A 16,074-nucleotide genomic window follows, 5' to 3' on the forward strand; every position below is an offset into this window, starting at 1 on the left:
GGAATGGGCGAGAAACCTTGCGGCTTTGGACACGCCCATAAGGAATGGTATAGGGTTGGTTTGGAGCTGCCGCGTGATTGGCAGCTCAAGGGGTACTGCGAGGGAAAGAAAAGGTGTTTTATGGTAGAGGTTCGGGAACGTGTGTGTTTGGAGTTGTCACCAGGCAGTGGCATCTGTTCTGGAGAGGGATTTGTGTGGCGCGGGAAGTATTGTTCGTTGTTGTCAGTAGTATTCGAGGGTAAGAGTGTACGCAAGTGGTTCCATGGTGGTTGATAGCTGGGAGCTTGGTGGTGTCCTCGGAGCATCTTCCTTTCTGATTTCCGTATTAACTGGCAATCGGCCGTCTTCAGTCTCCCATCCTGGTGCCCGGCAAGATAATCCGCGGGCGAGCGTGTGGGCGCTCTCGTTGCCAGAAAGGAATATGTGGCCTGGTGCCCAAAGTATTCGAATAGGCGGCATGTGCATCTTTTCTTTACACTGACATAGTATTTTGTGGGCTTTGGGAGACAGCAGGCCGGTTGCGGAGGCTCGGCATGCTGCCTGTGAGTCTATGACAATAGTGCAGGTTTTCAAGTGTTTGTGCTGGGGGCTGGATGAGATGTATCGGATGGTGAGGGCTATGGCTGTCTCTTCCGGCGTTCTGATTGAGGTTGTGAGGATGAAGCCTGTTACTTGTACCTGACTATCATCGTTTGTGACGGCCAGGCTCGCGGCAGGTTTGCTGGGGTAACTTGCATTTTGTATCAGCAGCGCGCACAATCAGGAAAAGAAAGAGAAGGCGATAGGACAGAGTGCTGAACTTTCAACTTTATTTCAAAAACACTGAAACCTGCACTTATATACACACGCCGTTGAAAAGAAACCGCCAGGAGAATAATCAAAGGGACGGCGAGGACGCGCAATCAAACTGGTAATCACACGTTTTTTTCTTCTCGGGCAACAAAGGCGCAAAATCGCTAAAAAACCCCCCAAAAACACTAGACAATGAATATCATGATGCATAGCACAAATGTCAAAGAGATGGAAAAACAGGGCTGAGAGGTGCAAGAATGACAAATGCAAAAAAATGGAAAAACAGGGTTGAGGGTGCAGTTACGTTAAAACGTGGCAGGGCGAGAAAAAGCAGATTAGCGGAACGAAGGATGAGCGCCAACAATTAACACGTCTAGAACGAAAAAGGGCAACAAATGAAAGGGGCCACTAAAAACAAAAGAAGTCAGATAAAGCCAGAGAGAAAAGTGAATTCTTTTTCAGATAGTGAGATAGAGGGGGTGCTGACGCACCCTTCCCTAAGGCCTGAAATGAAGGCAGCTTCAACAATTTCGCGCATCAGTTGAAACTTATGTTTTTCTAGGATTGTTGGTTTTTCAAATCGAGGAATGCTTTTTTTTTTTTTTTTTGCTGTCACAAACTCGGCAGTGAGAAGGCAAATTTTTCAGCGGCGCCCCAGATAAATCATTCTTATGTTCCATTAGCCTTTCATTTAAACACCTTCCTGTTTGGCCTATGTATGTCTTACAGCAAGACAGGCATTCCTCTAGTTGAATGATGCCAAAATTTGGGAATTACCGTATAAACGCGTGTAAGGGCCCCATTTTATTTTCCAGATTTGAGGGCCAATTTTCAGGGTGCGGCCCACACACGCGACCTATTAAAAAAAAAAATCATTTCTAGTAAAAACAGACCAATCAGTGAATATGCGGCATCTATATACCATTCAATCGTCACTAGCGGAGTCTTCTGACTCTGAGCTGGGGCTGTGCTCTGGTGCATGTTCATCCCACAAGTCGTCTTCACTCCTGTATAAACTGTTAGAAATTCCGGTCATCTTGAAACTGCGGGATACAATGCCCATAGACATGGAATTCCATGCGGACAAAAGCTAGTAAAGGAGAGTCGTGAGCGGAAATTCACGAATCGTTTTTCACAAAAAATAAAGCAGAGAGCACGCAAGAGCTGCAACTATGCCGTGCGACCACACCAACCATGCTACCAGTACTCATGTGCCTTTGACTGTCGCAAAACAAAGCCAGGGGGGCCGGGACTGGTGATATCGATGCCGATATCGATTGCGGAAGCTCGCGGCCAACTCTAGCCTGCCAAAAAGATGTGGAGACATCGCTCTGCATTTGACGGCAAATAGGTTTGAGCCTGTTTTATGGTAACAGATGCGCCCTGCACTGTCCATCATTTCCCATATGCCCTGCTGTTGTGCTCCTAGCACAGAATGCATGTTTGAAACAGAGGGGAAAAAAAAGGCATGCGAGGAGCAGGCCCTCTTGAAATACATAGCAGCGAAAGTTTAATACCCCTGGCACACGGGCACTTGTAAGGCCTTTGGAATTAAGGCTATTTGCTCCAAAGGTGGTTGGCGCGCAGCTACACAGCAAAGTCTCGAGACCTTTGCGAAAAAGGCCCGTGATGGGAAAAGTGGTCGTTGGCGGCCTTTAAGCTGCGTAAAGGCCTAAACATGAGCGCCAGCGAGCGAGCTCAGGAGAAAAAAACGTTGATGCAAATATAATTTTGATTATTATATTAAGCCTAATTCTATTTGAGCGTTAATTTCACATTACAATGAACTTTAAAAATCTGGACTGTTGAGATACCACTTCAATTGTTTTCAGCACCTGCATCAACACACACATGCTTTGCTTTCCATGCAGTGCTTTTACTTCATTGCCTTTTTGTTTGTGCACTCATTTTTCATTGGGCAGTATTTTCTGGCTAATGTACTATTTATTTCATATTGCCACGCTTTAGTTCAGCTGTTCTATATATATAAAGTGATTTTTCTGGTCGGCAGATAGCGCTAATGGGGGTTGCGTCGATCATAATCATCATCGTATTTATCTCCTTTGCACTTGCCGCGTAGCTGCGCCGCTGCTCCTTTTGGTTTTGTCTCCTTAGAGCAATAAACCTCCTTTGAAGTAAAGACTTTAAAGAAGTGCCTTGTGACCGGGGTATAAGGTCCCCAGGTGGTCCAAATTCATCAGAAGTCCTGCACTACAGAGACTTTTATAGCCTGAGTCGCTTTGGGACGATAAACCCCACAAACCACAAACCAAACATATATATGCTAAAGTTGGAGCTAACTGTGCAAATTCGGTCACATATCAGCAGGACTGATGTGGCAAGGGGTAAGTATGCAGTGATAGCCCATTCAGAAGCTATCTACCCTTGCATGCTTCTATGCTGTCACACCCATTGTTTTCACGAGCTTGCAATTTTAGGTTTTCTCCGTCTTAAACCTGTTAATTTTAAGTGAGAGTACTGGAATGAATGCTGTAAAACAAGAATGGAGCATACACAGTTGCATCCCGCAAAACGGACGCCACTTCATTGAAATTTTCACTTCAGCGAGATATTTTCAATTTCCCGTCAGCTCGCCATACAAAGTAATAGAACAAATTTCTTGTCACAATAAACTAGTTTCAGGGCTCGTTATATTAAATATTTTGCTAAATGGAGCAAGGTTTAAAAATGTGTATAAAATAGGCACATCACCACCCATTTGTGCATTTTCTTAGGTCCACACTACTTTGTTCTGCTAAAAACATTTGCTGTAATTGGTGTGTGTTCCTACTGGAAGGCTGACATTGCTTGGTAGTGATGACTATTGGGCTGGAGTCTCTTGAGACAAGGCGCAGGTGTAAGCTCACGTTTTCTTCTCAGCCAGGGCCGCAATCAATCCGTATGTTGTAATGTGATGGACACATTTGACGAGGCCCGTAATTTTATTGGTGCCCACAATAAGGACGTTGCAATGCCATTGTTCACCAAGTATGAAAGTCGCACCGTGGCACTCATGGCAAGAGACAAACAAAAGCAGCTGACCGACTTCTTTGTAAATAAATTATATTTTTGGGCTGTGTAGTTTAATCTGATAGTGCTTTTGGGCTGATTTTGCCTCAACGAAATTCTTGCGTCCCGTCAGTTTCGTTGTAGCAAAGTTCAACTGTATAGTTGAACTGCGCATGAAGTAGGCTTTTTACTGGAATCTTTCGTTCAATAACACTGGGGTCACAGCAGTGCCACATAAACATCCTTTGCTAAGAAAGGAGTAAAAAAATGTATATATATGTGTGAGGAGGTTGCCAACAGCATCAGTTCTATGAGCATATTGCATTTGTTCTCCATACACAGCCTTAATTGTACTTTCTTGGAACTTTATTCAGTAAAAATCTTGATTCTGTATGCACGATTTTTGTTCTGACACGACTGATAGGCCTGTTTTGTGGTAGCAATGATTTATTCATGTTTACTACTGGGCTGAGATTGCCTTTGCATATCAAGTTGAATGCTTTTGTCTAGTGTTTCGTCTTCAAATGTTTTCCCTAAGCTCAGTCAGGAACTTTGTTCTGGCTCCCTACCTCTGATGCAATCCTCTCTTGCTATCTGTACCTTGTGCATTTGCTAGGTAGGGCAAGAAAAATTTTAAAAATGGTACCCGTCCTTTAGCTCCTATATACAGATGGAGATAGGCGTAAATGTAGCAACTATTCCGTCCTAATTTCAGTCATGCCTTCTGTTTTGAACTTAAAGAAACATTATTTGTCCAGAAAAAAGTGCACTGGCATCTAATAGTAGTCTGCACATACAGCTGCCAATTAAAGTTGCACCATTTACTTTCGTCTGCACCTGTATACTTGACAGGGCTGGAAGGAGAGTAAGACGTCAGTGATGCGGAGAGACCACTGCTGTAATTTGACCCTGATCACATTTTCTTAGCATTTTTTTCAACCATTCAAATAGGTTATTGTTATAGGTGTGCAAATATTTGTATTAAAAAAACTGACATTCGTAATAGCCAAATACACCTAGAATGTTCAATTTCACCAAATTTTCCCTGCACTGTGTGCTTCACTGCAGTGCTTGACCCCACGACTTGGACTTGGAATTTGACTTATAAGGCTGGGAAGACCCGCTTCACGAAACGGAAGGTCCCTCTTTACTAAGCCCCATTGCATTTTCGGGATGCTTCACTGGAATGTCTGACCGCGTGCACTGTGCAGTGCAGCATCCTCGAAACGTGACGGGGTCGTTTTGTGAAGAGGGGCCTTCCCGGCAGTGTGGGCAAAGAGAAACGCTTGATGAAACTGGAAAAAAAAAAGCTTCGTTTTCACTTTGATTTCGTCTCAAATGCAGACAACCATCATGCAGGTGTTCATCAGATAATTAAAACTGATTACTGGGCTAGTTGGTGCATAGTCACATAAAGGAAAGGTTAATAGCGCAGATGTTCATCAGATAAAGTTACTGTGATAATTTTTTTCTGCAGTTTTCTGAGGCCCATTTGATAGAAATTTTTTTTGGTTCCTTGAAGGCTTATTATTCAGTAGTGATGTGACAGCTCCATCCAGCTTTATGTACGTCCTTCCTGTACAGAAATCCAGTTTAATTTATGCTGGATTTTCCAGTAGAGTATACATTTCTGTGCAATTCTAGTTTAATTTTATGCGAATTCTGAAATAACACTAACACTGTTTGCTATTTTTTAATTTCTCATTTTTTTCACTGATGACATATTCGTTCGATTCTATATTCAAGGGCATTTTTTTTCTCATATTCGTATTTGAGTCATATTCGAAAATTTAAATATTGGCACACTCCTAGTTATTGTACACAGGAACCATTTTGATGGTCATTTCTTTTGTATACTGCTCTGACACAGATAACAGGGCGCAAGCAATGGAAGCAAGTCTACGATCAATTGGGAGGCGACCCAAGCAGTACAAGTGCAGCAACATGTACCCGTCGTCATTATGAAAGGTATGTTGGTTGTCACAAAACAGCTCTCTTGTGTCAGCTAATGATATGAGCTGTTTAATATTTGTGTTCCTTGCTTGCAGCCAGGTAAAGTGAATGCTTGGCGCAAAGAAATGTTTGGCCTGTTTGCCTCTGTCTCTCTCTGCTCTCTGAGTGCGTGCATAAATTGAAGTTTATTACTTTATGAAACTTTGGTGACTGCAGGGCATGTCGCCATGGGTCCGACTAGATTGAATTGTTAACACCACCATCAGCAAATACCTCAAGTACTGAAGTAAAACTTGATCACTTCGCGCCATGCATTATGTTAGCGTCACCTTTTGCTGAAAATTTACGAACATAACAAAGAGATGCAGCATGAGAGAGCAGTGGCACTTGTTATAATCGGGCTCCGGAGGCAGCAATACAGATTAGGCATTGTGTACCATTATTGCAGAGGGCGGCAAATAACCTGTAAAAAATTAAGCATCTACAGCCATAAACGAGTTAAAAGAATTATTGGCTCATGGTTCACTTATGTGTGATTTCTGAAAAGAAGGATATCAGAGGATTATAGGAAGGCTTGAGGATCACCATTTTAATCGGTTTGTTTCTCACCCTGCTTATGTGCGCAGAAAGCATGGCTGTGGTCTGGCTGATGACCAGAACATTATATGACAGCTGCTGTGGTATCAAGGCTGACATTGCAGACCATACATTATTAAAGTGGTGGAGCTGGTACGATTTCAAAAATATAGTGCTACCCAGGACGAGGTTGGAAGTGAGCTGACAAAGTATGAGAATGGAAAGCCTGGCTAGCTCCACATTCTGCTGATGGGTGATTACAACCCCACAGGCACTTGGTCTCTGGGCATCTTGCAGTCTGTAGCACTCAGCGTGGTGAAGTTGTGGGTGTCTGCATAGTTCTGATCGTGAATAGTATTACTACACAGTCCAGGAGTGGACCTCACTACATGTTCTAGTCATGTATGGAGAGACCACTGCAGGGGGGTTAAGCCTCCGCTGAAAGGTCCTGTCTGCTCTTGCCTTGTATGTGCACTCTCACGCTTGAATTAGAATTTACTTGCCTAACAGCACCTGGACATTTATTTTACATGTATTCTGCATGCACTTACTGTGTGTCAGAAATAATTACAGGTTGCGTAAAAAAACAACTTCATTTTGGTAATTTGTGGTCCTAGTGATTGATCATTCATTGTTGTGTGATAGGTGATGATGAGTAAATTAAATCATTGTAGTTAATTGATGAATTAAGGAAATGAAAAAATATAGGAAAAATGAAGGTACAAAGGTGTCAAAATCCTCAGATTGAAAAGCTTGATGATATTGTTACGGGGGTGGCTTTATTATTTACAACATAGCCGGGAATGCATGAATGCAAGGAATAGTCTAAGTGTCAGGCTTTTCCCAGTCCCAGTTCACGCGCTTCCACCTCATCCTTCTCTTCCTCGTGTGCAACGCCACACGATGCAGTGAAATTGGTGTAACAATATTAATAAAGAAAATTTAGATTGTAATTGATGAATTAATTGGAATGCTTAGGAAAAATAAAGTTGAAATGAAATTGAAATAATTGGGTGGAAGTAAATTTTATGAAGTTCATAAAATCTGCTGTACAACCCCTGAATGTTTTCATTTTGGGCCAGCTAATCATTCCGTTTTAGGGCAGTTTGGGAACAAAGTGTTGATCTCTGCACTAATAACAGCATCTGTTTATGCTTCTTTAGCTGTGATGCACCTGGCACTCATCTCAGGTTGAGTCAATCACAGCAGTTGCACATATTACAGGTTGGTGTGGTGGGAAAACAGCCACAGACCGCCGCTGACTCTAGTCTTGTGGCTGGGACTTGGTGTGTTTCAGGGCTGGGCAAAATACTTTGAAAAAGTATCTTCGATACCGATACTCCATACCCTGAAAAATTGTATATTTTCGATGCCGATACAAGATACAGGATCGAAATCGAGTTTCGATACAGATACTCAGTACTGTATCGTCGATACTTTGATACATCACTGAAATCCTAACATAATAAAGGTGTTAATACGATTAGCGGCATTCAGAAATTTTACCGTGCTTTCTAGAATCTTTAGAGCATTCATATAGTGTAGTGTTTCTGAAAGGGCTTCAACGAATACGCTAGCATGGAGTTATTGTTTGGGCAGCTGTCCTTGTCTGAACTTCACATTGAATTGAAGCCATGGTTACAGTTAAGCGATTGCTTCCACAAGCAGTCGAAATATTTCTTTGAACTAATGCTCTTCACGCGAAACGATCGGTGAGCACTTGGCTGTACATACAAATACAAAGGTGCAACCTGCGTCCATTTGTATCAGCAGCGCACACAATCAGGAAAAAAAGAAAAGACGATAGGACAGAGTGCTCGCTGGAGCGTCGCTGGAGAAGTATGGCAGCAGGTTGTAGATAAAAGATAGAAGTATCTTTTTTAACAGAACGTGGCTAATATGGTGTCAATCAAATCAATCAAACGTTTTTTTTTTAAGATAGAGATATCTTTACAAGTTTTAGTCAAGGTTTGCTCAGATGTTTTTCGCAAAAAAAAATTGTTGACAATGCATAATTTGTTATTTGAACTGTGCTGGAAAATTGCATTCATAGCTTTCATGTCGTGCATTTCATAAAATTTAAAGACGAAATATTTTTTCCAGAAAAAAGTCTAGTGGAAGCCTGTTCCTTGTGCAGTTACAAAGAATGTATTTGTTTTCCGTCATATGCCGTAACTGCAAGAACATGGTTAGCCGACTGCATCACGGTGATCTGAAGCCTTAGAAGCTTGTGTTCTTGCCGCCAAGCAGAGCCGGCACGCGGAGCCCAGAGGTTTTGGGAAGGGTTGTGCATTAGTTACTGTGTCCAACAGCACACTGAGGGCAATGCTTGACGAGAAGCAAACATTGCAGAGACAGAGTGAGGGGCGGATGGCAAAGGGTGGGAAGAGCGGCTAAGGGTACAGCAGTATGTGTGATCCTTACTGCGTGTTCGCCTTGCATTTCCGCTTTTTTCATATCTCTCTGTGTGTCTGTTAAAGGCTTAGCAGCTTCGTGCTGTGCACTCGGTGCTCAAAGGTAAAGCACCTCGTGAGCACCTACTCACCATTTCCTCCTTCAGTTTTAAAGAAAGGGAATCTGGAAATGTGGTTGACGCTGAGGAGCCGGGGCATTTGTAGGGAACTCGGGCGGTACTACAAGCCGAGCTGTCTCAGGGCCTGTACTATTGTCTAAGCGGGCGCCATCAACCTAATCTCACAGCGGTTTCAATATTGGAAATTTTTTTTTTAGTATCAAATATCTTCAAAAATACACGATTCTTTAAAAACGTATTTTCGATATCGATACTCCAATACTTTCATTTTCAGCACACGATACCTAATACCGATACACAAAATGTATCTAAAAATAGTATCGAAGATGCATGTATCTTCGATACTGCCCATGACTGGTGTGTTTCTAGGTAAAATTCTTGAAGGCAGGCTTAAAACGAGATGAGGGGATCAGAGGCAACCCTCTTATTTTTGTAGCGAGAGCTACATTGGCCACAGTCTCATCATTTCACCGTGCTTGTCCGAAGAGCAAAGAAAGAAGAAGAAGAAGTCGTGGGAGGCGGTAGCTGGCAGCTGACATGGCCGAGCACTAACTGGACGTAGGGCTTCCTGACATTACGCTTGGTAGGAGCTGCCAACTCGAGCCTCTCCTTATATGTGGGAGGGTGATATCAGAATCAGCCTGCCAAGACCCTTGCATTCGCATTATCCCTATGCCACGCAGGCACGTTCATAAGGCTCATTTAAAGCAGGGCTTTATATGTTGGCTGGTAGCTTACGCCATCGCGGCATCGTGAAGGTGGGAGTGAAAACAGAGAGATAGAGGTGCTGTAGTAGAGAGCTTCGGACCACCATGCGATAGAGGCTTTCACCTCATCGCACTTTAGTGGTCCAAAGTGCCCCCTATGGCATAAATAAAGCTGAAACCATAGAGTAACCTACTATGTGCAAAAGCCATGCCTTTACTTTCAAGCCGAACCTAAGCGTAGCCATGCGGATACCTCTCGCGTAACTCCAGGTTTAACCACAAGCTAAACCACAGCTAATTGTTTTACTTAGAGTGATGCAAATTAGTACACCTACTTGAAATAGCATCAAACAGTCACGTATAAAGCTTCGCTGTGATATCTTCAGTAGTTTTTGTTTTATCATAGTTTACACGTTGTTCACACATTGCCTACTTGTGGAAAGGCTAGCACGACTACAACATTGGCCATCAGTGTGTAAATAGTCTTAATATTTAATAAGTATGGTCTAAACCAAGACATTCTTGATTTCTTTATGAATTTTCCTGCTCTTTTTTTAAAAAACTGATTATGCACCTTTTCCTAATGTTCAGAATGCATCATGGCCTAGCTACTGTTTAAAAAAAAAAAAAAAAAGCAATTGTGAGCCTGGACGGTAATTCTGAGGCTGTCTTGATACACAGCTTACATCAGCAATTACAACAAAACAAACAGCATTCAAATCTATGCATCCGTTACGGTGCTATGCTTTCCACGAGCAAGATGATAGTATCCTCAAAACAAACTTTTGAGAAAACAAGCCTTAAAGTTATAAAATCGTATACATTGCTTATGTACATTGCATTGTCTGTATATTTATTTGGTGCACTTAGAATTTGTTCTTGGATGAAATTTTTCAGTACAAGAGAGTATTAGTGTTGTAGTTGCCGAAAAACTAACTTTTCTAAAATCAATTTGTTTCACTCGATTTTTGTGATCCAATTACCACATCCCCCCTTAAGAAACTCAGTATGTAAAAATGGCACAAGTGAGTCAAGGCATGTGAGTTGGCATTGACAAATGCCTTTGAACAGCAGAAAATTAGGCTCAGATATCTTGCAGCTTGTTTCTAGCCGGCTATCAGCCTCCTCAAAACTCTCCCCTGTGCCCATGGCCATACTATGAGCATACAAATATTTGCACTTATACTGTACCTTATAGACCAGAGCACAGAAAAAAAATTAGGCAATGACATATTGAAAGCTGCTTAGTGCCATCTGTTGAACATGGAGAAAACCACAACTTATGAACTGCCATGGAAAGTGACAGGATGCAGAGCGCATATGAGAGAAACGACTGGTAGGTACTTGGTAAGCGCTGCATGATGCCTTAACAAAATAATTTGCAGTGCACAACTGCAGTGAATGAGTGCAACAATATAGGCACACAAATCAATGCAGGCAGGCTTCAGTAATGCAGACAGCATTGCTAGAAACTGTTTATCGGAATTGCCTGTTCTTTGCACGATGATGCAGGAGTGCCTGTACAGATAGCAGGCTGATTTGGTTTTGTTGAGCTAGGGCAAGCATCTTTTTCATTTTGTTTTTGTTTATTTCAATAAAACCGCTTACTACTATTATCTCAAACCTGCAAAGTGCGAAATCTGTTGCGAGTCACGAATTATGAACATCAGTGGCTGCAAGGTTATGAAACGTGAGTTATTCAATATCTCGAGAACTCTGGCGATGCGCTATTCCCTCATAAGATTTCGTCACTGGAGCTGCAAATATGATCTAGGTGAATCCGATGACTAAACTGGACCTCTTACACATCAGCCCACTCTGGCAAACTCGCTAGTTTTGATCACTCATACTGTACATCCACCACTGCTATTTCAATGCTAACACAAAAACAATACCGCTAACATGTAAACATGTAAACATAGCGAAATAATGCTATAGCTGCAGAGTGCACTTATCTTTCTCGTCTAAATGAGGCGCAGAAGTGGTACACGGTTTCGCTCGGTCAGAGTTTCACCAAGAAAATGCTGTGAGAATGCCTACACTTCCTATAACATGCTCACTAAACACATTGCTACGACCATATTGCTAAGCCGACCGTTTGAAACAAATTAATTACTTATGGATCCAGGTAGAACGAGAAGAAGAAGATGACTACACTATATGAAAGAGACTGAACAAGGGGAGGTGGGTGGGGAGCCTCAGTTCGCAGGTCGAGCCAACGTTTCGACAAGTGGACTTGTCTTCGTCTGGGCAGAGCGATCATCACTGGCAGAGGTTTAAATACGCTTTTGCTTCCGAAGAAGAAAAGCTGGGGAGGGGGAGAGAAGAGGGTGGGTGGGTGGGTGAGAAGAAAGTAGGTCAAGGAGTGAAAAAAATGTTTCTTCGGTATATATTTCTCAGCCTGGAATTGGTGATCTTGTGGCCTGAAAAATAAAACACGACAGCAGCAGGAAAAGCTGCAATGCAGCGTAGATGATTAGTCAGCGCCTAAAGCAGGTTTGCTGCAGTCACACCTTGCTTGAAAAGGGACAGGCACTCCAAAAGGTCCTGATAAAGAATACATCTGCAGGGGAACAATTCTCAAAAGCTTTCTGCGAAGGAGGGAGAAGGACAAAGAAATAGAATAACAACAGAACAGTGAGCCATACCTGCCGCGCAAAAAAAGAAGAAAAAAAAAGTGTAAGGGCCAACTAAAGTAGGAAGTGATAAGAAGGAAACATGTTTGCAGAAACAAGTGCCCCTTATGCTATTCAAGAGGGGAGGTACAATGTACACATACTGTGGATAAACTGTACAATTAACGCTATATGGGATTGTTTTCCCGGTTGGTTACGGCACAGAGGGAATATATGTAACGGATTCTAACTTTCCTTTAGAGATGTTTATTCCTGCTGGTTCCAGTATTCTAAATTTATGGGTTAGATATGCCTCTCTATATTTTCTGTCCCTTTCAGATTTAAAGCCTGACTGGAGAATATATAATTCAATTACTTCGAACTTTATAGTCTTTCTGTTTGAAATGCTGGGAAACTGCTTTCGGGAGGTTTTTGCCTGTGTCTGCCTAATGACCATTAAGCCTTATGTTCATTGATTGTCTTGTCCCTCCACTGTACTGTTCATAACAGAAGGAGCATTTTACAAGGTAGACAACGTTTGAAGATGTGCAATTAAAGCTTGATTTTGTGTTTGCAGTACATTTAACCGTGGTATCTTTTTGTATATGATTGCACGTCTTACATCTGAGTCAAGAGCAAGGATTTGGTTGTGTTGGATGCTTGTTGTCAAGTTTAGAATGTACTAAAATATCTCTGAGGTTTGTGTTACATTTGCCTTGGTGCCTCCGGGAATATTTTCTTCAGGCATTCATAACACTTTAGCACGTAGTGATATTTCTGCAGAACATTGTTTATGTTTGGAAGGGCATTGAAGTATTTAGTTACAAAAGAAGGCTGGCGTTCAGTGTGGGCCTTTAGTCGTTTTGTGAGTACATCGTTACGGTTTTAAGTGCTTGGTTTCTTGAGGGCCAGTTATAGAAAGTTTATTGGGCTTCCAAGTTAGCTTTGTTTTTAGAGTAATTTTTTTTTAGACGGATTTAATATATAGGTCCAGTTCGAGGCTGCGCTCTGCATCAGGAAACCATGTGCTGAGGGCTCTGAGTAGGTTAGAGGCTTCAGGTACATTATTTGGGTTTTTGGCAAAGGATTCCTTAATATGCACTCCCCTGACAAATTCAGTTATATCGTGGTGAAGTTCATATTCATTAAAGCTATTGTTTGTTGGGCAGAAGGTTAGGCCTCGGCTTAGAAGCCAACAGATAAACAACAATACCTAAATTTTACCAGTGATCATCCGGGACATTGTAAGCAAGGAATATTTGTAGGACAGGCGACACATCTCAGAAGAATATGTAGCAATGATAATGACTATATAAATGTACTACATTCATTGAAAGCAACACTAATTCAAAGGAACTATCCCGATAAATCCCTTAATATGGCCCTCAAAAAAACCAAGCACCTAAAACCGCAACGATGGGCTCACGAAATGACCAAAGGCCAACACTGAACGCCAGCCTTCTTTTGTAACTAAATACTCCAATGCCCTTCCAAACATAAACAATGTTCTGCAGAAATATCACTCCATGCTAAAGCGTTATGAACGCCTGAAGAAAATATTCCCGGAGGCACCAAGGCAAATGTAAAACAAACCTCAGAGATATTTTAGTACATTCTAAACTCGACAACAAGCACCCAACGCAACCAAATCCTTGCTCTCGACTCAGATTTAAGACGTGCAATCATATACAAAAAGATACCACGGTTAAATGCACTGTAAACGATTTCATTTTTCACACAAAATCAAGCTTTAATTGCACATCTTCAAACGTTGTCTACCTTGTAAAATGCTCCTTCTGTTATGAACAGTACAGCGGAGAGACAAGACAATCAATGAACATAAGGCTTAATGTTCATCGGGAGACACAGGCAAAAACCTCCCGAAAGCAGTTTCCCAGCATTTCAGTCAGAAAAGACTATACAGTTCGAAGTAATTAAACTATATATTCTCCAGTCAGGCTTTAAATCTGAAAGAGACAGAAAATATAGAGAAGCATATCTAACCCATAAATTTAGAATACTGGAACCAGCAGGAATAAACATCTCTAAAGGAAAGTTAGAATCCGTTACATATATTCCCTCTGTGCCGTAACCAACCGGGAAAACAATCCCATATAGCGTTAATTGTACAGTTTATCCACAGTATGTGTACATTGTACCTCCCCTCTTGAATAGCATAAGGGGCACTTGTTTCTGCAAACATGTTTCCTTCTTATCACTTCCTACTTTAGTTGGCCCTTACACTTTTTTTTTCTTCTTTTTTTGCGCGGCAGGTATGGCTCACTGTTCTGTTGTTATTCTATTTCTTTGTCCTTCTCCCTCCTTCGCAGAAAGCTTTTGAGAATTGTTCCCCTGCAGATGTATTCTTTATCAGGACCTTTTGGAGTGCCTGTCCCTTTTCAAGCAAGGTGTGACTGCAGCAAACCTGCTTTAGGTGCTGACTAATCATCTACGCTGCATTGCAGCTTTTCTTGCTGCTGTCGCATTTTATTTCTTTTTCAGGCCACAAGATCACCAATTCCAGGCTGAGAAATATATACCGAAGAAACATTTTTTTTCACTCCTTGACCTACTTTCTTCTCACCCACCCACCCTCCTCCCTCCCCCTCCCCAGCTTTTCTTCTTCAGAAGCAAAAGCGTATTTAAATCCCTGCCAGTGATGATCGCTCTGCCCAGACGAAGAAAAGTCCACTTGTCTAAACGTTGGCTCGACCTGCGAACTGAGGCTTCCCCCCCCTCCACCCTTTTCAGTCTCTTTCATTACTTACTTGTTTGTTCTAACTTCCCTAGAATTTTTTTCAGTGCACCACAGACATCCAACCTGTTTTGATGCGGGTCGCAGTTTGCATGATAGTAAACAATGCAGGTTAACCCTTTGCAATGGCTGAGCTCTTGACACATGTCAAGCGTGTCACGCACAGTGACAAAATTCCAGGTGCTTCTGTTACTCTGGTTTTCAGTGCATCTGTAAACAGTGCAGTGAGGCCCACCTAACCTTTTGTACTTGCAGGAGCATGACACAGACAAGTATAGCACGGACTCACAAGAGGCTACAAAGTCTGATTGTTTTGCTTACTGCAAAGGCACTTTGCAGTGTTTTGGCAGTCTAGAGAGAGGTGGCACCAAAAGTATTTGTTTGAGAGTATGCATGATTCGGTCTCGGTTTGAACATGCCGGATTCTGGTCTATAGCCTAATGGAAAGGCTGCATGGTATGACGCTTTGGAGTGCGGCAGCTTCGTTCAGCTATTGTTCTTGATAAAAATTGATTATGACCATGTCGATGTATGTCTGGCAGCAAAAGACGCATTGAGCCCCTGTGGTGGCAAAGTGTCCACCTCGAGGCGCATGCAGCAGGGTTCAATCCCTAATACCGTTTGGTACCCACCAATAATGCAGTTGGCACAAGTTTTCCTCTGGCTCTGCTTATTCAAGGTTAAAGGCATGGGAAATTGGTCTTAGACCCAGCTTGTGTAGACGAAAATACCTTGCATCATGGCAGCCATTGGCCAGAGCTGTCTTTGTGCCATAAAAGTTATGATAATCAAAAGATGCATTTATTACTGAGAAAACTTTGTTTAAGAACCTTCCCTTTATTTAGTTCAAAGTTATCAAGCAGTTAACAAAAGGGATGGGCTACCACTGCTTTGAACATTGAGTGGCAGTGCAGCAAAGCCTCTAGGATCTGCGCATACATATCAGTGTCAACGCACGCATTTTACTTGTCAAATGAGCCAGTGAGCTGACACCTGTGTTTCATTTTTTGGTTGCAAAACGAGGTTATAAACTTCTGTTAAAGGACTTGTATAAAGAGCTCATAAAACATTAGTTTTTGGTGAGAGTAACCTTTTCACAATTAGAATATGTTATCCTGTTGATACAGGCAGACT

General features: G+C 42.1%; 1 protein-coding gene across 2 annotated transcripts in view; it reads left to right on the forward strand.

Moving 5' to 3' along the window:
• The window catches only part of LOC146206314 (AT-rich interactive domain-containing protein 5B-like), a 65,215-nt gene that overhangs the window by 20,172 nt on the left and 28,969 nt on the right, over window positions 1–16,074 (forward strand). For both annotated transcript variants that reach the window (XM_084590964.1, XM_084590965.1), the window contains exon 5: window positions 5,672–5,769. In XM_084590964.1, coding sequence (XP_084447090.1) covers window positions 5,672–5,769 — 98 coding nt within the window. The remainder of the gene's footprint in view (window positions 1–5,671; window positions 5,770–16,074) is intronic.

This window comes from Amblyomma maculatum, chromosome 1, assembly GCF_055883805.1.
Source record: "Amblyomma maculatum isolate TAMU_Amacu chromosome 1, ASM5588380v1, whole genome shotgun sequence".
Taxonomy (NCBI): Eukaryota; Metazoa; Arthropoda; class Arachnida; order Ixodida; family Ixodidae; genus Amblyomma; species Amblyomma maculatum.